Source organism: Pieris brassicae, chromosome 4, assembly GCF_905147105.1.
Source record: "Pieris brassicae chromosome 4, ilPieBrab1.1, whole genome shotgun sequence".
Lineage (NCBI taxonomy): Eukaryota > Metazoa > Arthropoda > Insecta > Lepidoptera > Pieridae > Pieris > Pieris brassicae.
Genome location: NC_059668.1, coordinates 6,104,870 through 6,128,326, shown reverse-complemented (window position 1 = coordinate 6,128,326; position 23,457 = coordinate 6,104,870). Strand labels below are relative to the sequence as shown.

General features: G+C 37.3%; 2 protein-coding genes across 2 annotated transcripts in view; one reads left to right on the top strand and one right to left on the bottom strand.

Annotated features, from left to right (window-relative positions):
• The first annotated feature begins 401 nt into the window (after positions 1-401).
• Positions 402-23,457, top strand: part of LOC123708221 — a 65,747-nt gene continuing 42,691 nt past the window's right edge. The window contains exon 1 of the mRNA XM_045658810.1: positions 402-517. The gene's annotated coding sequence lies outside the window, so the exon portion shown is untranslated. The remainder of the gene's footprint in view (positions 518-23,457) is intronic.
• Positions 19,825-21,729, bottom strand: LOC123708220. Its single transcript, XM_045658809.1, has 3 exons — positions 20,665-21,729; positions 20,364-20,589; positions 19,825-20,289 (listed from the first exon to the last, which is right to left on the bottom strand). Exons 1-2 carry the CDS (start codon positions 21,727-21,729, stop codon positions 20,539-20,541), a joined length of 1,116 nt encoding a protein of 371 aa, XP_045514765.1. The 3' UTR covers positions 19,825-20,289; positions 20,364-20,538.

Genomic DNA, 23,457 nt, shown 5'->3' with positions numbered 1-23,457 from the left:
GCACTCAGAGCGCATGACTATGTATAAAGAGCCTTACGAACAAAATTCATCGAAAGATATCAAAGGGCGACTCATTTCCTTTCCGACTATAAAAAAAACTTTAATTAATGATTGCTAATATTATTAACGCGTACTTGCATTCTAGCATATATTGCACCTCTCATTTCTTATATCATTTCAAAAAAGATCGATCGAGATTTCTCTAAGCAACGGTGAATGAATACGATTTTTTTTATATAAAATTATGCCAACCAAACATTACAAGTCTTAGTACATGACCAGAGCTTAAAGCCTTAAGAGTCCACATGACTGTACTCTACCCTAAAATCAAGTTACGTAGCGAAAGTGCGACCAACCCCTGTGCACAGTATAAACGCGCGCAATGCACGTTGCGCGTCACTCGCTATTTGAGCGCGTCGACGTGCGCGCGGTCATTGACGATTATCCGTGTCTTGTGTCAGTGAATTTGAATTTAGAAGTGCTTTTTCTCTTCCGGTGCGATCTGCCTTCGATTTCCGTAAGTGATCTTAATATTTTTAGAAATATTTGATAATAAAAGGAAAAATAAATTATAGTAACAAACACTTCAATTATATTTATTATACACACATATTTTTATTTATACCTTATAGAGACGCAAAAAAGATATTACATAATGTTACGATAATGTTTTTAATTTGTATATTGTAATAATAGATTTTTTTACCGGTTGTAAATAATATTCACACCATAACTACAAAATTATAAGAATTATGTTTCAAAATATTTGCTCTCAGGTACAACGAACTTAAAAAAATACAATAACTTCAAACTGTTCTTGGAGAGTGTTTCAGCGAATCTGCATTTCATTCGAGTTCAAATCACCTTATTTAGCATATCGTAGCGCACCAAGAATTATTACTTCTAGTTAATTATTCTCTGCAGGAACGGAACATATGAACTAAATACTATTAAGCTATCTATTCCGTGGTCGCATTACGACGTAAGTAATGGTTAAAGATTTGTCGCTTTATGAGTAAAAATCCAATGAAATGTTGGTTACATCTTAACAAAAAATTTTGTTTATCCTCAAAAATTGTTCTGTTGTCTAACCACATCAATAAAACTACGACTAGAGATACCTTTCTAAACATATTAAAGATTGTGTTTTCAAATCTATGATAGAACATATTTAATATGTCCCATTTACGAATATAATACAGTATGGAAATACAGCGAGGAACACTGCCACAGGTACCAAACTTTTAAAATTAGTTCTAATTTTCAGTTTATAAATTTTTATTACCATGTAGGTTAAGAATATAGTAGATACTGTATACAGTTCATACATTATTTAATTTATTTTCTTTTGATCGACATTTATGTGTTGCCATTAGCGGCGATTCGTTACGACGACTCATTGAATTCGATACGTGAGAAAATGCAAAATTAAAAATTTCGCATCGACAAACTGTCATACAGATGCGTAGCCGAATAATCTTCGACAGAACCTGGCGATACTTTCACGGAAACGCGCGTATAACGAATCCATTACCGAAATGGTAACGTGAAACGAATATGTCTAATTCGAATTTTCATTGAATCGATTATTTATTGTCATTTTATCGTTAATATTTTGACGCTTTCGTTTTAATTCGATGATTATGAGTGGCTTAACTCGGACCGTTATAATTGTTTATACGGTTTAAGTGTTTCGGTATCGAAGTATGTACAACGTATATTTATAATGAATGTCCATAAAAAATAACTTTTCCCAAATACATAAATATAAAAAGTTAAATAATCTTGGTAAGAACCTTACGGCTTAGATAGATTAAAGGTAGATAGATAGATTAAAGGCTTAGATCGAATTACAGAAAAATAGGGAAATTAATGATTTAAAAAAAGAATCTGGACTTTGAGGCCGATTGAGATTGCGTACTTAAGCCTCCTTGGATTTCAAATTTTGTATGAAACATTGCAATTCATTTAAAAAATCCTTTTATCTTTATTGCTTTGTGGTAAATTAGCGAGAATCTTTCGTTTATATTTACGTTATTAAATTGAATGTTGATTTAAATTAAAGTATTAACTATCAAGTGAATTATTTTGTTAAATAAGATGAACTATACAGCTGTGTGTTTGTCCCACCAAATATTTTAGTTTAGAAGGTATTTATAACAAAGGGTGCAAAAAAATATATCGACGACATAATATATTTGCTAATACAAAAACATTAATTCACTAATTACAATTAAATAAGTAGAATAATATATTTATTTCTCGCAGACATTTCCGCAGTACTCTGCACTAATTTCTATGTATGCCTCAGGATCATCTATAACGGTGATATTCTATCACTAGTCCGTGCAAAACCGTATCACGAAGCGAGTAATGGGTCCTGCCATTATTAAATTCTATTTCTATTTGTGGAAATTGCACGTGATAAATAAATTTTATGCGACAAGCGTAATTTAGCGATTTTCATACTTTAGGAATAATCAAAGATCATATAAATAACTACTTTACACAGACTAGAGTAGTTGACTGTTTCTTTGACATATGACAATTATTTGGCATGTAGATGGACAGGATGTTTTACGTAATGAGTATTGCTACCCGCGTATACGACAGTCTCTAAAGGGAATATAGTTTCTCGCTTACAATGTTTGAGCCCGATTAAATTATCTTAAATAACTTTTAATGGTAATCTCACATAAGAGTATTCTCAAACATCAGAGGAACACATTAGTCACAGTCTCTTTGCCCAGGATACGAGCACGACCATTTGTATAAACCGAGCGCTACAGAAACGATTTGTACTATTAAGTATACCACTAAGACATTATTGCTCTTTATTTAGATTTCAAATAAAATATCTGATATTTGCATTCTTTCGATCGCTTTAGTAATTTTTTGGTGCAGAACGGCGAGACGTTATTCAATTATGACCCCAAATGCATTCTAATAAGATTGTTGAGGTATACAATAACTTGAAAGTTGCTTAGTGCAACGTGATTGAATCTAAAACCCATCGCATTAAGTTATGACTAACTCTCTATTTGTTGAAAATTGAATTGTATCTGTTTTATTGTTGTAGTCTTTGAGCACTTAATTCTCTTGTAATTTTGACTAGACTGTTTTGATTTATCTATAACAGGAATTAAATATATTTCTACTATTTATATTGGACAGGGTAAAATTCATAAGATATGTCCTGGCAGTGTCACTTTTTTTTTCTTTTTTTTTTTAGTCTGTGAATTTCTATTTTTATTATTGGCCGCGCGGGCGGCATTTAATTTATTGTTTGCTACAGTAATTGGATCGTCCGGATCCGTTAGTATGTGTCGGGGTCTCCTACGAGCCCTTTTTGTCGGGAAGGGGGGCAGTGTAAATTTGAGTTTTGATTCGGAAATTCCCTGGATTTTTACTTTAAAGATCAAAGTCAAAAAACATTTATTCATATAGGTAGCACAATGTACACTTATCAACGTCAACAAAAAATAAATATACATTAAATGCTTCTAATTTTACATTTACTGCCCGTACTCAAATCAAGGGCATAGAACGGAAGAGAAGAACTGGCAAAAAACTCTCCGCCAATCTTTTTATTCCTTAGTCTTTTTTTGTATTACACAACGTTTGTAAGCAGCTGCAACCATCACACCATGTTCCACATGACATCAGCAGGAGGCATGGTGAAATAGGAGCATGCACTTACATTCTCGTGGCAACAACACGCAAATACATAGTCAAAAATAACTAACATAGATAGAAATTATGAAGAGTTAATAAAAACACCCACAAAAAGAGAATGAATGTTTCATTTTAGTCCAACCCAAGTCTTAAGATATTGTGGACAATTGTTGTTACCCTACCATTTTCTCACAAATTAATTATCAAGATAAGTCAGTATCCGGAAGCAGTAGTAATAAGTTTTAAGACCGCGCATAAATAATTATACAGCTCGTAATCACAATATGGTTAGATAAAACATTACATATATAAAATTGGCAGGATTTACGTAGAAATCGTTATAAGAACATCTGTCTATATGTTTCCTTACAACCAAATTAAATGACTTTTATGAAACTGTTTCCCTTCCCAGTGAGGTATGCAATACTCGTGTCATTTCAGCGTTTATGAATAATTTACTTTTTTATAGGTTAGTAGTTAAGTGCTCTAGAGGCCCCGATATTATGCGAGAGCGATCCTGAAGCCTCTGTAACGCAGCTTTGTTGGAACTATTGAAGTTGGTTTTTGTGCATATTGCTTACCCAGTCTCTGAATAGCAGGAGTGTGTGACTCGACTAACTTTCGCGGGCAGAGGAAGCGCAAATGCATTTCCACTTCGGATATCCACAAAAAACATAACAAAATTAAGCAGTATGTGTGTGTGTGTGCCCCTGTGTTTACCAGAAATATGTCAAACCTACGTTTTGGACATGCGGAAATCAGTTTTAACAAATGTTTAATATGTATGTTGTATTTAAGTCTTTACTCTGATCTTACACTTAAATATACCGTGTCTTATTCAGTATTGGACGAGATTTGAACACAACACTTCAGGGTTTAGAATGACGCTTAACCACAGGGCTGAAAGATTTTAACCAAAAAAGTGATTAGTGAAATCATATAATAGAACACTTAATATGAATCTACAAATACAATCAAAACACTCTCACTAGATTAATATATCAAAGAATATCATTAGTTTAAAGAGATTACTTCCGGCGTTGTTACCATATTAATAAACCAAAGAGTGCAAAAACTATGCTCAAAGGAAAGTTAAACATGATCCGACACAAAGTTAAACCCAAATTATATTCACACGCAATACAAAAACACGCTTTTTCCGGTATAGTACTAATATTCATACCAGCTTCAATTACTTGTATCACTTTCGCTGTCTTTATGACTTATGACATTGAATAGGAAGATCTTTATTAACTTTAAGTGCGTGTAATTTGATTACTACCGATTTGTTAACAGACTGAAAATACAGTCTCACAATTATATATCATCTGAATCACAATAAAGAGTAGTGTTGGCCTAGTGGCTTCAATGTATCTGTTATCGTAGGTTCAATCCCCGACTGTGCACCGTAAAGGAAAACATCGTCAGAAAACCGGCATGCTTTAAACCCAAATAGTCGACGATATCAAGTGCAGAAGAACCTACTTGCTTATTAAAAATTATATCGGAACAAATACACAAATTTCAGACCCAAGCAAAGGTTGTAGCGCCACTGGTACATAGATACATTATGCGAACACATAAATTAAGGAAAATACCATAAATATAATAAATTCTTAGGAATAATTAAAAATAAATAACATATGCGTAACCTGTTGACATCGTATTTCTATTAGTGTTACGTAGTTTTTCTTCTTTATAGAATATATAATCGCTTTATATACTTATTGTATACCATAAGTTTGTAATAATTTAATGATTATCTTAGCACCCAAATAAGCTATATTGCAAATTAACGAACATTTCAAATTTGCAAAATAATAGTTTGACAAGACATTATATTGGATTATCAATCTTTGGGCTCTATAGGTCGAAGTGTCAATTATTTTTTAAATAAAAATGAATAGAACGAATGTTAGCTATATGTATATGTAATCAATATGTAAGCAATGTAACCTTTGAGACGAGGTGTTGCATAATTATGTTCTCAATTAAGTACAACAAAGGTGGTGAAAGTATTTGCATTGCGAATGGTATTTAATCGACTAATTACACTCGCGAAAATTAATGCGGCACGGTGACTCTCTCTCATGTGGTTACCCACAGGTGACTGTGCAATTAGCTGAACTTTGCTTTCATTTTTATGCAATATTAGAACTTTAGATGTTTGCCCAACGTCCGATTGTATGACAACGCTAGGTTATGATCGTTCATACGTTCATCGTAATGCTGACGTGATGTTTTTATGGTAAGGAGTCCGTCATGAACTGAATACGCCTAAACGCTTTAACAATGCTAAAAGAAAGTATAACCAATAATGTTATTAATAAGTTTTCCAAACATTTTCTATTCATATTATAAATAATACCTTTTAAAATTGTCTTTAATTACATATCTTGTGAATCTTCTACATATGTATAAAGTGAATATAATATTATAGTTGTTGTATTTCTAAAGAACATATTTAGATCCAACGGTATATTTCTATAGGCAATAGAGACAACTACAGATAACTTTATTTTCACGCAAAAGCGTAATCATAATAAATAAACTTAACAATTCTTCATTAGGTATTTCCGTAAACAAAAGCCATTACATACATGTACAATATTAAACATTATTATATTAAAAATATTATTAAATTATGGTCTTCAAACGATAAGAATAATACAGAGTTTTAACGCTTAATTAAATTGTGCATAAAAAATTACAACAGAATTATTGTATGGCTCATCATATTGTTAGTTTTTAATTATAACAATTATTTTGCGAGAGTCTTTGTTCGTTCATAATAAGATATCAGACGATTATCTTAAGACAAATCTTGAGATAAAATAGTAAAAAGTGCTACTGTACGGTCGATGACGCCGGCTCCAGAGCAATTATGTGTTTATAATGAACACAATTGACTATAACAATATTTAATAAGCATTAATTTAAAATTAAAGATTTTTAGTTTTAGTACAGTCGAAAAAAAAGTTTTATTTTGGTCGTCAAAATAGGCTTCATCATCGCAAAACTTTTTTCCATGCAGTTTTTTCTTCAGTTTTGGAAACAAATAATGGTCGCTAGGGGGCAGGTCTGGGCGGTAGGGTGACACAGTTGTTCAAAACCTCAAAGTATTAGTATAAGTAGTGTTTCTGTACCTAGTCATTTTCATTAATTCTTAAATTTGTCTTTAAAAGTCAAAAACTATGTCTTAAACATCAACTTCTAGTTTAAAACTTTAACATAAACCTTTTGTTTATATCATAAACTGACAGGTTTAAAAGTACAGAAATAAGGGGCGGACTTATTGCTGTTTGATGTATTGTATTTTAAATGCCGTAATAGTTATTAATTATAAAGCATGATGTTTGCCTATTAATGAATTAATTTAGGTCAAAAAGTTTTTATTGTTAATTTTGTTTGTATATAGATAGTAGATTTTATTGTAATGTCCCAACGCTTCTTTAAGTATATAAAAGTATAAATCTTAAAAAAACACATAGTAAACGGGATCTCAAAGCTTTGTTTAAAAGATTCATGAATAATTTAGTTGATACATTCTAAATCGATCCAGAGTGAATGAACACTAATAGTATCTATTAATATATGCGGATAAAAAAACAAAACAGGCTCAAACGCACCTGCTCTACCATCTAAGGCGAGTTGAAATTGACATTAACCTAACGATTGGTTTTGCGATGCATTTTTTCTACACGTAAAAGTGAAAAGACAACATTTCCTGCCTAGGGTTGATAGCATAAACATATGTTTATGATAGAGTTGGGTAAGATATATACGTTTCATTAATTCTGGAATTTTGAGATACTATTTAATTATTTGAATACATTTTATCGTGTCATCTTGATGAGCTCGGGTTCTCTGTTACCTTAAGTTTTTGCACTCTGATTTTCTAGATGAAAGTGCCTTTGCGCATACCGAAATTATCAGGGTCTGTGAGACTCGACTATCCAGCTATCCAGAGATTGCGTTCTCAATATCCACTAAACCACCCCAAATAGTACGTACTAGGCCGACTCAGTGAGGCTCTCGCATTACCGGGGTCTTAGAAGTTTCCCACTTTTAACGTAGATCTCTTAAAGTCGCATTTAGGTATCGCTTACAGCTTGAAGAAAAGATTTGAGCGCGATGCTGGACTGTGAATAAATTATTACTATAATTTTTTCTTCCGGTACGATAATTCTATCACAGCGTATCATATTATCGCTAAGAGTCATCAATTTTCTCAGGGATTATGGAGAGCGTGGGATCGTCCTTAACTCCAGGGAATCAGTGTATTACAATTGTAATATCAAGCTTTCAGCTTTACGACACCGAAAAATCGTATGGCATGGAATAACAATTGTTTTCATATGCAAAGATGTCGTGACGGGACATCGCTAGTAACAAATTACAAGAGCAATAAAAAATATTTTTATCTGCGTATAAGACTTGCATAATATAATATTATTTTATAAAATACAATAATTTGTAATAGCAAGGTATAGTAAGATGGAATGGCTAAGTCAACGCCAAGCTTACTTTATTATCTTCAGTATCTTTTTTTTAATATTGGGCCCCTAATAGGTAGGCTAGGCATCAGGGCAGTCAAGTCAACCAAATCTCCTCTTTAATAAAAAGGGACTTTATTCGCTTAAACTTGGTCTGGTGGCCTTGTCATCTTCCGCCCGGCCCGGGTGACAACTGCTTCAGAAATATACTCTATATATGACTAGTCGGAGCCTACTGGCGGGCGGGATCCGCGTTACCTCTTGTGCCACTTTACTGACATATTAGACAATTACGTGGCTGAATTTTGCCAGCTACGATTTGTGCTTGAGCAAAATGTGGTGGAACAATCCCGGGATTCCCTCATGCAAGTCTCTATCAAAGTTCAAACAAGTTTATGGCATCTGAGCGTTTTTCAAGCCAGTTTTTGCCGCGCACCGCCGCTATGTGGAACCACCTGTCCACTGAAGTATTTCCGAACTAGTTCCTTCAAGAAAAGAGCGTACCAATTCTTAAAAGGCCGGCAACGCACTCGCGAGCCCCGAGATATCACTTAACATCAGGTGAGCCTCCTGCCCGTTTGCCCCGTTTCATAAAAAAAGTAAATGAACTGCCGTTTGTCTTCAGTATCTTACATATGTGGTGCATAGTTTAGTAACTTAAAAAGCTAAACAATACATTACTGTGTCATAGTTATACTTTGTAATAACATAGCATAACTTTGTAAATCGCCTTTCGTTACAAATATATTTGGTAAGGAAATTGTAATATTAGTAGCGTGTGTAAAAGTAATTGGCACATTGTAATGGAACTAGATGGCATGCGAATACTTTCCACGACTGTAACTAGCTGGCGTGCTCGTTGACAAAAACACGAATGTTTTTACGAAGGTCATCTTGAGATAAAAACATTTTTGAAGTTATACTTCTTTTGGCGCGTTAGGGAAAAATTATGAGAGTAAATTTTTATGATGCGCGCGCACACTGTCAAAAAACTGACACCCTGAAGTTAGTTATAATCAACATTTTAGTTTTTTCTATTGTTAGTGTCGCTTTTTCTAAACGCGTAGAATTTTATTTTCGAAAAGATTTTTATCTTGTTACGCCAAAGAAGTATAACTAACGCTTCACGCGTTTTTTATTATAAAACACGGCCCAAACGCTCTCTTAGATTAAGGGACGAGTGCATATAAATAAATACAATGGCGAAAATCTCGCGAGTAAGTCGTCGGCTTTATGAGAAAAAAAACTGTTAAAATTAAACCTTAAGTAGAACACTTTAGGCCATACTGTTAAACGGATATAAACATAACAATATGTAAAGCATTACAATTTTAAATAATAAAATATATTGTTTGTTTAATGGAAGAAATCTACAGATTTCTTTGTTGAATGCTACCTTTTTTTCGTATGGGTTTTTTTATTATTGTAAACGTTTTTGTACGGTTACGGTACAATTACAAGACAATATGAATGTATGACGTGTAATAATAGAATCGCAATTCGCAGTTGTATAAACTATTCGCAATCGTTATATTATTTCTGAAATAAACCAAGCTGGCCGTGTGAACTTAAAATTAAAATATCCGTAACGTGCGCGTGATGCGTTTTATAAAACACCTAACTGTCTCACACGTCTGTTGTGTGGTCCAAATTACTTCGCTTCGGTAAGTATATTCTCAATAAGTATTCCAATGATCAAACGGAAATAAAGAAAAATAATGAACCAACTTGAACATAGAACGTCGTTTGAAAAATTCCATGTGAAATTGAATTACGACATGTTAATAGAAGTTTCGTAATATAATTATTTTCAATATTAATTAGGTTACAAGAAAAGTGATTTTATTTGATATCACTAGTTGGAACAAAAACTCTATTGTGTCGAGAGTGCTTTTGATAGTTCGTCATGGTAATTTTAAAAAAAATCGTTTTGTATGATTGCAAAAACTCCGGATTTTTTCGTGAGTAGCCCCGATACGATATAGTATAACGTTTTAATAACAGCGTTAAAATAACACCGCATTTTATTCAAAGCTATATCTGTAAATGTCCTATGGATAACCTTTTTAGGTCTAAGCCTGAGATTTCTGACCACGATCAGCCTTCTGTGCCTGAGGCAGGCCGTCGACTTTTTGGGTCTAAGCCGGTCCTTACGATGTTTTCCTTCCCCATTCAAGCGAATGTTAAATGTGCATGTAGACCGAAAGTCCATTGGTGGACAGCTGGGGATCGAACCTACGACCTCATGGATGAGAGTCGCACGCTGAATCCACTAGGCCAACACTACTTAGGACAAAACCTACTAAAGCACATTTTAGATGAAAATAATATATATTATATATATTTTTTTATTTATTTATAGTTCCTTTAATAACGGTGAATTACGAGACAAATATATACATTCATCAAGAGCGATTTAATCTGAACCTTTTTGTAATACCAACCGTTCCCTATATCAAGTTTTTGCACTAACGTCTATATGCACTGTCCTTGCTAATTAGCTCACTTACAAAGTAATCTCCATACTTGTGAAATGTTATCAACCTCAAGATTATTATGTTGGAAACGATGAATACGTTGAACTGATTGCTAGCCTGTTATGATATGCTAATGATACAGATTTCTTTTTTTTAATGAGACAAACGAGCCTACGGGACAGCAATAGAAGGTAGTTTACCACAGCCCATGGCCACCTATTTTAGTGGATACGTTGCCAGCTAAAAAAGAAGTACTCTCTCTTTTCAAATAATTGGTAGTATCTCCCAGGGGACCACTAAGCCCTCCACCAGAAACGGTTCCACAGTTGCTAGTTCCCAAAAGAAGTGCCTTGTATGGACCGTGAGACTTACAGCCATCACAAATGAAGTCTGGTATCGTATGGTAATGAACGATTTATGATTTTTTTCGCCTGTGTTTTGTTTGTTAAATTTTGCGAACCATTAATTACAATAATTCAACTGAGTTTAGGGAAGTCTGTCGATGTGGTCTTAAAATAGTCGTGATAATATTAGTAAGAACTTCTAAATTTTGGCGTTGATGTGTAGTAACTTGGACCACACAATGATGAATTAACAAAACACAGATTTTATAATTAACCACGCGTAGAGCGAAGACAGGGCGGAACAGTTGTAACACTAGTGAAAACATTAATTACATTCATCTTTGTGTTAGTATGTGTGAACTCAATGTGTAAGCGAGTGAAACCGTAGTACGTGGCTAGTGTTACGGTATCTCGGTTTATATCAAGTTCGATAAAATCACAAAAGAAAAGTCGTAACTTTGTTTTGACAGAATTAGGTTAAATAACGTTTGCATTTTATTATAACCATTTCCATGAGAAACCATTTCCATAATTAACTTAATTGTTAATGAAAATTATGCTTAACCTTTTTTTATTAATTTAATAATATGTTATTTAAATTCTGTTAAATTATGTAGCTTTACAAATATTATTATCACAATAATGACATGTTTCTTTGTAAATTTTGTTTCCGGATAAGTTGGAAAATAGATAGTATCTAGTCTCTCACAATTTACAATAGAGATATTAAATTAATCCAATTATGTTTAATTATAAATTTCCCTATATTCGACTAGAACATACAGCTGGCACTTGTCAGGTTGCATTGATCGATTTTTTAAACCAAAAACCAGACAAATTTTAAAATAAGAATCACGTACTATAAAACTTTTAATCGTCTTCAAAATGCCGTGGAAGGTTTTCAATTCGATGTGTATTTATTTGTTAACCAGCAAGATTATACTGTGATAGCTGTGATGTTAACTATTACGTTCCTAGTGGTAACAAAAACTAAAACATCTAATAGCTATTGCCGATTTCGTTTAGCAACAGATGAATGTGTCCTGAATATAAAAGATCTACAGTTTATTCTTCACATGTTAGGCTCGATGTAGGTGTCTAGGTCACTGATAGAAATGCGATCACAAACAGTTTATTGTCCGTTTAATATACTGATGAACCAATCCATTCTTTCGAAGGCAAAAACTTTTGTGTGTGCGTGTGTGTAAGTCTTAGATACAATTAAATACGAGTAGGTTAATAATAAGAGATATACCTAGGCATTGGTAAAATAAAATATAGCTACTACATTAGTGCTGAGACATTTTAAGAGATGGTGTTAAAAAAAATTGGCGCCGTTTAGGTCTAAGCCTCAGATTTCTGGATGTGTTCCATGTTAATGTTTTAGTCTAATGGGCAAGTAGGTGATCAGCTTCCTATGCCTGACACATCGGCATGTTTCCTCACTATGTTATCTTTCACCGTTCGAGTGAATATTAAATGCACACATAAAAAGTAAGTCCATTGGTGCACAGCCCGGGTTCTAACCCAGGACCGCAGTGTTGAGAGTCGCACGCTGAAGCTACTAGGCCAAGAGTTGGTGTTATTTGTTGAGATTTTCTGAGTTTCAGAAAAAAGATCCTGTTTCCATTTACGAAAATAATATTAGTATACATAGCCTTATATGTTTACGACTATCACCCATACAAAGATTTGCATAACTTGAGTGTTATTAATAATATAGACAAGATTTTCCACCTCGTGCAATGAAATGTCCGTTAACGTGTTGTGACGTTTTCAAATTTCACAGTCAATTTCTGTCCACTTTTCAATTATGATAATCGTTACAAGAAATTTCTCCACAACAAATTCAATTTATTTCAACACATCTGATAACAAAATTATCTCACCTTTACCTTTTCTCTATTTATTGTATAATCCCATAAAATTCAAATTAAAACATCAAATAAGCGATGAAAATTCAAGGATTTTAGAGCATTAAACAAATAACTAACACATGTAGTTAACTTCTATAGATTATTTATATTAACGATTGTCTTATTTAGATGTTATTCTTAGTTTTTACGATGCGAATATTTCTACGGTCATAAAATTAAGTTATGACACTGCTAAAAATTATTGCTTTTTAATAACAAGTGACTATGTTCGGCAAAGTTTTCTGAAAACTGATATGTGTTCATTATTTCTTAAGTTTCTAGTTCACTATTAAACAATTATTGTGAAAGTTCCTGAAAATCTAGATTAAAAATTACAGTTAATAGGTTAGCAATAGAATCAAAGCGTGAAGTAAATCTTTGCAAAATATAAGAGTTTGTTGAACTATAATATTCATGGAGAAATTGGCAATTTGTTCGAGTGAGCACTGCACCATGGCTAAACGGTTTGTTACTGCTTTTGTTCTTTAGCTACGAGACGTGACTATCCTAGGCATAAATTTGCATAATTATATATCTAAGTGCTAAGAATAAACATTTTTTAACGCCACTTTGATATTACACGTAAAACATCTGACTAACGTAAAACATCCATCGTTTTACGTAGCTTTTAACTGTAAATGAATTATTAATTATATAAGAAATCAGTTTACTTAGTGTTGTATTAGTTAAATACTCTAGTATTATCAGTTTGGACCTTGTTCTTTGGATGTAAATTCTAATATTAGTGATATTTTAAGTATGTTTCTTTCCATTACAGAAATTTTTAAAAATTAAAACTAAAAATAATATAACTTGTTTAAGCGCTGTAAATAAAATATTTCTCAAGTATAATCAGCGGTTATTACGTAGGTTTAAATATAAAATTAAAATTCATATAATTCACGACGTTGTTAACGATGTCCTTCCTGTCATTAATTCTTCTAGCTAAGCGCAGTTAAAACAAAAGAAGGTTTTGTACGATTCCATGATATCATTTGTTTGTTCTGTTTTTACTCATTATAATAAAAGGTCCTACCTCGCCAATATGAGTGAGTATCAACCTGTATATCGTAAATAGCGGGAAATAATAGTTTAGTTGTAGAAGGATTAAAATAAATATAATAAACGCTGAATGAATATTCCTGTCGTTTCCGAAGATTACATAAAATATATCTTTAAACATACAATATCATTTGAGATTTGACTAATTTCGTGAGAACTTTACGGCTGATAAATGGAATCAATTGATGCCAATTATAAGGCTTTAGTACGTCCGTTACATAATCTTAGAGCTCATTAAAATTCTAAAGCCTATGCTTATATGGGGATTAAACTGTCGGGATAGCCTCCTGTTTCCCAAGGGACCCTTTGTAGACTTAATGAGTCTGTAATTACCCTATTCGATATTGTCAATGATGTGTCAATGTTTTTGTGACATTTGACAGTGCGATGACGTTTGTTAACATTGTCTTTGTATCTTAGGGTTTTTGTTTCTTTTTAAGTGTATTATCTGCAATAAGTAAACAATTAATTAATATTAAATATACTTTATATTAACTTTAAATTCTCGAATCTCATCAAAACTTTTCACAAGGACTTCATTGTATCGACAAAACTATGTGATAAAAAAATGGGCATTATTAACTGGTGTTTGTTATAAAAAAAATAAAGAATATGCAAGGACGTAAACATTAGAAGGTATATGTAAGTTACATAACCAAAAGAAAGTTATACACGCAAATTTATTTGTAGAATTTATAACATTCGGTTGATTGCCTGTAAAATTGTTATGTTATCAACATTTTCACTTGAACAATGTCAAAAGTAAGACTTAATAACGCGAAGAAAGTGAATTTAAAGTTCAAGATGACAGTTATTTAAACATTAATTGGTTATTTAATTATTTTATTGAATGTGTTTTATGGTTAATTTTTTTTTTGATTAGAATATTTTTCATAAATATTTTTTAATGTCGCCTAATCCCGGTTTTAATAGAAAACTATATGACACCAATCAATGCATTGGCTACGCAATAACTAATGAAACCTTTTTTCTGCATTAATATTATAACAAATGATAAGTATAGATCAATAAAATAATCATGAAAAGTTCATTATTCAACTTTTTATACAAGTTTTAATTTGATATGTATTTCGCACCAATGTGCTGGTTATCGTGTTGTGCTGTTTACAAGAGGCATTTAGGTTACGGTTAGGCGCAGTAAAATCAACACGGAAGGCTCGACTGCAAACACCTCGTAACGAATCGCGCAATTTGTAATGATAACGGTAAATTAATTTATAAGTCTGGGAGAGGAAAGGGTTAAGTGAAGCTTGTGAAATGAGGGTAGGACGTCGGAGTTGTTTAAATAATTAAAATAAGAATTAAAAAAAACTTCAATTGTACTTTTACTTTTGTAGTTACAGCTAACATTAATTATGTACAACTAAAAATACATAATATATACAAAAAGGAAAAAATCTAAAAAAAATACTAAATACGTGATACCTAACTCAGCTGTTTAATAATTGTGAAATTAAATCTTCAAGTTAAACCCAATCGTTTGACACAATTAGATGTCAACCGCGGAACACAGTAAACGATACAAAAAGAAAACAACCTTCATTTATTATAAGAATAGCTTCATATTAATTTTGCTCTGTCCATACCGATGATTGGATTGTTGTGGATTTTATTGACAGGTTGTTTCTTAAGGATTAATATAGAATTATTGCAGAGATGATTGAAATACTCCATAAAACAGACATCCGTCTGAGTTAATAATGAATGTTTCTTACACCGTAATTCGTGTTTATTGACTAAAATAGTGCTACTGGTCTATTTCAAGCTCGTAATTTCTTAAGTAAAACGTATTAGAATTTACTATACATAACTAGCTACACAATCGAACTTCATTTCGCCTCTATATGATTGTTTTACTTAGCGTACTATTTTAGTAGTTACATTGGTATGTACTGTCATATATTGGTATATATGTAAAAAAAATCTATGTTACCTCGTAGATACTGTTTGCTTTTCCGGAACTAAAACCTAAGTAAACCTGAAATAATTAAACTCTTTATTTTTTTATGAATACTTCTAATATATATTATAATAAATAAATAAAAAATACTCGAATGGGTTAAGCCGTCAGGAACATATTTTACAATGCATTGTTCACATTTCAAGGATCGTCATGCTCGCTTAAATGTCGTTGTTTGTGGCGGCGCCCATGCGTTGGGTTGTCTCTCTTCCTAAAATATGGCGAGGGGGGCGACGGCTGGCCATGCGTTATACTCGTGAACGGGTGTTACTTGTGGTGACTGGTCGGACTTGAATTCGTGTATGCGGTGATGTTAGTTATTTCGACTATGTATTTGCGTGTTGGTGCCACGAGAATGTAAGTGCGTGCTTCTATTTCACCATGCCTCCTGCTGATAGAGGACAAAACATTGTTTTTAATTTATTTAATTATTATTAATTACTTAAAATGTCATGTGGAACATGGTGTAATGGTAGCAGCTCCTTACAAACATTGTGTAAAACAAAAAACTTGGCGATTAAAAAAAAGCGGAGAGTTTATTGCTAGTTCTCCTTTTCCGTTCTACGCCCTTAATTTAAGAACTGGCAGTAAATGCAAAATTAGAAGCATTCCATATATATTTCTATTTTACGTTCAAGTGTCCATTGTGCTATCTACTACATGAATAAATTATTTTGAATTTTGTCAGATTCTCAATTCAAGGCCATCAGTAATGTAAATTATCTGAAAATCCTTGAAATATTTTTGATTTGAATACTTTTCTACATTGTCCACTAGTTGTAATGCTTTATCGTGGATTTAGAGGCAAGTGTTTTTTTTTATATTTACGTCGTATATAAATACAGACCTTTTTTAATACATGAAGAAAGACTCACTAAACGTAAATTGTACACTACCTCCAACTTAGGTTTAGGTTTTTAGGTTTAGGTAGGTGGACTCAATTTCCGCACTTAGACACGTAGTCGGTCCGTTGTGCGTAGAAGCCCTGGCTAATTTAGCCAGCCCAACTCCTTCCAGAAGCACAGAAGTCTCCCGGGCACTTCACAGGCTTCGCGGAGCGACCTCACTGTTCCGAGGATTTTTGTACGTTGATTAGCCACAGCCTCGCATTCCAGGACTACGTGGGTGACTGATTCCTCTGCGCTGAAACAGCCTCTGCACAAGGGGCTGTCTGTTGCGCCTAGGACGAAAAGATGTTTGTTAAGGAGACAATGGCCCGTGATTGTCCCTATGATTGTTTTGAGATTGGTTCTGTTCAGGTTTAGAAGTCGCTTAGTAAGTTGCGGGTTCACAGCCGGCAGAGCCATTTTGGACTGTTTGCAATCTACACTTCGCGACCAGCGTTGATTCTGGAGTACAGTGGATCTCTGGCGAATCCAGGTTCGAACTAGCGAGAAGGGCAAGGGGAGGAGCGGATGCGGGCCAGCAGGTATCATACCAGAGCCTCTTCTCGCAAGCTCGTCGGCTGCATCGTTGCCGAGAGAGCCACTGTGTCCCTTAATCCACTGTAAGGTAACTCTATTTGTTAGAGCTATTGCCTCCAGTGCTTCGTGACACTCCAGTATTAGTTTGCTGTTTGTGTTTTCGTTACCGAGCGCCATCAGCACGGATGCACTGTCCGATATGAGCTTAATGTAAAAGTCGTTGACTCCCATCCGCTGTACGGCTCTGGCTGCTTCGGTTAGAGCGACACATTCACATTGGAAGATTGTGCTTTGTGTGCCCAGAGGTAGGTGTATGTTGATGTTGAGATCAAAGGAGAAAATACCAGCGCCTGAGCCACACCCTGTTTTTGAGCCATCAGTGTATATACGTAGCTCATTCAGGGGCGACTGATCTTGCTCCTCTTCTCTCAGTTGTATAAGATATTTCTTGTTGAGTATTAATTGATTAGTGATTCTGTCACATGGCGCAGCTATAAGAGGTTGGTACTCTATTGCCCTGTTGAGAATCACTGTGTGTGAACTGTAGTGGTTTTTTCCCCATAGGTCCAATACCATAAGCCTGATGGCCGCAAGTGCCGCCTCCTGCTGTATGTGTAGGTCTAGAGGTAAGATTTGCAGGGCTATCTCCATTGCTGCGGTCGGAGTTGTTCTCATACAACCGCTAGCAGCGGACAAGGCAAGCCTTTGGAAGCGTCCCAGTTTCGTGATCGCCATTTGAAGTTCAGATCTTGGCCACCAAACCAGGGCTCCATAGGCCAGCATTGGCCTGATTATGGCAGTGTATAGCCATAATGTTATTTTAGGCGATAAGCCCCATTTCACGCCTAGCATCTTTTTGCATTGATAGAAGGCGATCGTTGCTTTGCTCAGTTTGTGTTCTAGGTGTTTGTTCCAGAGCAGTTTACTGTCCAGAATCACACCCAAGTACTTTATTTCATTTTTGAGTTTGAGTTGTGTGTTGAAGAGTTTTGGAAGCCTGTGTGGTCCCAGAACCCTCCGGTTTGTAAAGAGTATTAGCTCTGTTTTTGATGGGTTGACAGATAGCTCGTGCTTGTTGCACCATCTCTCAATTACTTTGAAAGCCCTTCCCATGAGATCGCATAGGGTACTTTCAAAGCTTCCCGATATCAAGATAGCTATGTCGTCCGCATAACCCACTGTGTAGAGGTTGCCAGCGTTGAGTTCTGTGATGAGCTCGTTAACTACGAGGTTCCACAGTAGCGGCGATAAGACACCACCTTGCGGGCAGCCTCTGCTGACAATGCCCCGTGTCGTGGAATTAACAGTGAACTGTATAGCTCGTTGTTTTAGCATGTTGTTTATCCACCCTATCAGGGTTGATGATACTCCACATGTAACGAGTGCTCTGGTAACGCTCGTGAAGTTTGTTTTGTCAAAAGCGCCTTCGATGTCAATAAATGCACCAAGGGTTGACTGTTTTAACTTCAGGGAGTCGCCAATGCGAGACACAACGTTGTGGAGTGATGAATCCGTTGACTTGCCTGGGCTGTAGGCATGCTGATTTGGGTGCAGGAATTTGGATAGCGATACCTGGCTGCGTATTTCCAGATCTCCAAGCCTCTCCATTGTTTTTAACAGGAAAGATGTGAGGCTTATGGGTCTGAAGGATTTTGCCTGGGTATAGTCCTCTCTGCCTGGTTTTGGGATGAATATTATTTTCACTTCCCTCCATTTCAAGGGTATGTAGCGGTGGGCTATACATGCTCGGAAGATTGAGACAAGATAGTCCACCAAAAGGTTTCCACTCCATCTTAGTAGGCCTGGGAAGATGCCATCCAGGCCAGCCGCTTTGAATGGTAGGAAGGAGTTGATTGCCCATGTTACTTTTTCATTTGTGATTATTTTGTGAGCTACATTCCAGTCTGAGTCGGTGGTGGCACTTTCTGAGTAGGGTTGCCATGCTTGGTCGTTGGCAATTATGCAGCCTGGAAAGTGTGTTTCCATCAGTAGTTCACATGTTTCTGCATCGGTTTTTGTAAATGATTTATCAGGTTTTTTAAGACAACCAATTGAGTGATAAGGCTCACTAGAGAGGCATGATTTCACTCTGGTTGCCTGGTTGTTGCTTTCAATGCTGGTGCAGAAGTGTCTCCAGCACTCTTGCTTCCTAGAGCGTAAAAGTTTTTTGAATCGTCTTCTCGCGATTGTGTACTTGTCCCAGTCGGCAGGTAAACGGGTATTTCCTGCTCTGTTGAACAGCTTCCTGACCTTCTTTCGGTGTCTCTCCAGTTCGGGGCACCACCAGTTATGTCTACTCCCCCACCTAGGCATGGTAAGGGGACACGACCGTTCAAAGCTGGTCTGGAGTAGGGACGTTAGGTTATTTACATGTTTGTCTATGTCTTGTACATCAATGGTGGTTGGTATTGTTAGTTTGCTTACCTCTGAGCCGATTATATTGTAAAATTTTACTGAATCAGTTCTCCGAGGTATGCGTCGTGGTTGTGGTTTAGGTAGCTCCCCTTTGATTGTAAAGCGGATCCACCTGTGATCTGAGCATGATAGCTCTCTGGAGACATGCCAATCCTGTATGTGATCTGACAGACCAGAGGTCACCATTGTTAGATCGATTATGGTTTGCGAGCGTGCGTTGATAAAGGTTGGTTCAGAGCCGCTGTTTGCTAAGATAAGATTATTGCTAAGAATGAAGTTAAGCATATTCTCACCTCGAGCGTTGGTATTTGCATTACCCCATAGCGTGTGGTGCGCGTTGGAGTCTGCTGCGATTATAAGCTCCAGTTTCTCCCTCTCACAGTAGTCAGCCAGAAGGCCGAGTTCTGGAGTGGGCACGTCCTCGTCACCCGGTAGGTAGGCGGACGCCAGGACGATGTCTGGATGTGCGTCCCTAGGTAACCTAATGGTTGTAAGGTCCCTTGAACACAGTTCGTTAATTAGGTATGCTGGTACATGTTTAGGTATGATAATGCAGGTTCTTGGGTTACTTACTGAGGTATCCAGCAAAAGTTTACCACCGGTGTTACCCAGGCCGCATACCTTGCCATTCCTGATCCACGGCTCCTGGATCGCGGCAATGGTCTTCGGGTTGGTCTCCAGCAGTCTGCGTAGTGAAGCCGACGCTGTTTGGCTGTGCTGGAGGTTGGTCTGGATAAGGTCAGTCCGGTTAGGGGGAGGAGCGCAAACAGCTGTCGCTGAATTCACTCCCCCCTGTCTCCTGAAAGAACTCGTCATCCGAGGTTAGTTGCACCGGTGAGGGTGGTTGTTGAACTGTCTCCATGGGGACGTTTACCTCGGCAACCGCGGCTATCTCCGTCGTTGACGAGGGCGGCTTTGGCCCCGAGGATCCCGTCCCCGATGTACTGGCAGTAGTTACTGTGGCGGCAGCTACCACTGAGGGTTCATCCTTTTCCAGAATTCGGATATAGATGTTCCCCATCAGATAGTAGATGCGACGTTCGTGTGCCTTGATCTTTGAGATCTCATATTCCGGAACACGAAGGAACAAAGATACGCCTGTCGGGTCCTGTGTTCTACGTTCGTGAGTCAGGGTCCAAGATCTGATGTTTAGGTGGCGGTTTTGCCTGGTGATCAGTTTCCGTAAAGTTTCCGTGCTACCAGTGAACTCTGGAACATGCAGTAAGCACGGCACCTTCTTCGGAATGTCTGACTGAGGCCGTACCACCAGTTTGGTGTCCGGTATCGGATTGTTGATGACATCGCATGCTCCGGTAAGCCATCCCAGCGTGTAGGTATCCTCGCACCAAGTTTTGAGGACACCATCTGAGAAGTGGGCTCTTCCCCGGAATCTGATGTCGTTGGGTTCAGTTGCTAGGGTAGCTTCAAGATCCGCCATGAGCTCATCTTGGATTTTACCCTCGATTTGTAGGCGGATGTTATCTGCCTGTTCTTGTGTCATGTCTATAAAGGGCTCAGTCATCACGGCAACACAAAGCTCGTTGGCTTTGTAGGATGCTGCCGCTTCCGCGTAACTGGCCGAGGTCCCTGACTCCAGCCGGAGTTTGTTAGGTTTAACCCTTTTACTCTCCCCAGTCGGTGTCACGGTTTCCTCTGGCCGATCGCGTTTCTGGCCCTTTGTTTGTTGTTTGGTTTGGTTTGGGTTTTTGGTTTGGTACCCCCCTCTAGGTCCTTTACCGCACCTAGAGCCAATAGGCTTGAGCGCGGCAGAGGACCCAGTCGGCTTCGGTGCCCTTTTTCCGCGTCCTGCAGTTGTGGTAACCGCGGGGGCAGTTCCAGGGTTCTCAGGTATCCTCTGAGAGCCGGTAATCAGCTGTTGCTGTTCCGTCGCTCTTTTGGCCTTCCTGAGCCGTCGCCTTTTTGAGGAGCTTAGGACCATCCTGGGAGCCGATTCCTGAATCGCTGATTTCAGGGCCGACATGTCCATGGTCGAGGTTTGTGCACTGGACGTGCTCATCGTCGCAGCCTCGGTCTTCCGCATCGATCTTGCTTCGGATGCCCCCCCTATGGACGCAGACATTGCTGTATCATCCTTCGGAGTTGCTATCTTCTGCTCGACCGACGCAGTCAGCCTGGCCGCAACAGTGGACGCCTTGTGTGGTGGTGTATGAGATACCATTGGAGTGGGCACGGTTAAGGGTGCATCCCGGTTTGGCGCTTCCTCAGCCGCTGCCCTCTCCTTTGGTGCCTCGGACGCTGCCCTATTGGGTGCATCCGTTTGCGAGATAGGGGCATCAGAGTATCGTGTCACTGGTGACTTGCACCTCAACACGTCCTGCGACGCAACCCTGTTTATGTTGGTTTTAGGCGCATCTGTGGATGCAGCCTTTTGTTGGTTTGTGTGTTTTGTCTCTCTATCCATGTGGTGGTATGAAATAGATTCACCGTCGGAGCTCTCCACCCGCCACGGAGCCCTCAAGTCGGGGACGTCCCTTGCTCAGCAAGCGACGTCAGAGCTACTCCTTCGGTATAGAGTCAGCGTGTAGAGGGGCAGGCGCGTCCGCACGCCGCAAGAGAGTACGGAGCTGTTCGCATCCCGAGACGATGACGCAAACTCACCCCGAGTCCCGTGCCACGCCGACGCCCCCCCCCACCCACACCCCGACTCTCGCTTGGTAGCCCTCTTACGGGATACCACAGCCGGTTGACCGTGGTCAGCTAATCCACGGCCTCCCGTGTGAGGGGAAATCCAGACCAAAGAGGTGTGTTGTGTGCAGCGCACAACTGTACCGGCGCACTACTCCACTCAACCTCCAGGACTCCTTCATCCCCCCGTACGGGTCCCCGCGCACGGCACAAACACGCGGGAGGTCATTTACTGTCCACCGTCCTTTTATTTTGGATGATGAACTCGCAAGGACATGACCTCTACATCCCTGCAAAAGTTCGCTTGGTGGTTTTAGTTACGTCTAATACATAGGGTATTAGACCAAAAACAGGGTTGGCAACCTCGGGAAGGTTAGTCCACCAAACTTGCCTTGGGGATCACAGCGACCTGCGCTACCCCCAAGACCACGCCTCCCTACCCATCAGAAGGATGTGGTAGGGTGGGTTTGCACCTATGCTACCATGCTAATGCAAGCATGTCGTGCTGGAAACCGTAGAAGCATAGATCCAAACCCAACCCCCACTACCTCCAACATAACCTATAATTAAAGAAAGGTATAAACAGTCAATATAATAGAGAGACTTTCTCGCCACTGTGCGTATACGTAGAAGCGTATTCAAATCTGCCTAATAACACACTGAGGTCTAATTGTCGCAAGCGTAATTACGTATTCTGTCTGCCGTGTATATAATAACTCCATTGCATCCGTGCAAGGGGAACGAACTCCTTTCATACATCAATACACTTTTATGCAGTTTTAAAGATATTCTTAGATATATAAGATATACTTCACAGACTACCAGCTCTATGTATTATATTTATACCGATATTTTATGTGTAGTGGTCAATGTATTTATTTTTATGAGTAGGTTATGAGAGTGAAAGCAAAAGGTGACGCCTGGCGTTTTCTGTTTTCCTGTTTGCTGTGATTTATGTATTCTAATATTATTAAATTAAATTAAATTGCAATATTCTAATTCTATTCTTCAATATAGTTAA

Bases quoted from the DNA above. Each gene is read 5' to 3' on its own strand.
- LOC123708220 (XM_045658809.1), bottom strand. From the start codon at position 21,729: ATGGTCCTAAGCTCCTCAAAAAGGCGACGGCTCAGGAAGGCCAAAAGA. The intron at 20,590-20,664 runs GTAAACGTCCCC...GAGTTCTTTCAG, and splicing joins AGATAGCCGCGGTTGCCGAG to GAGACAGGGGGGAGTGAATT.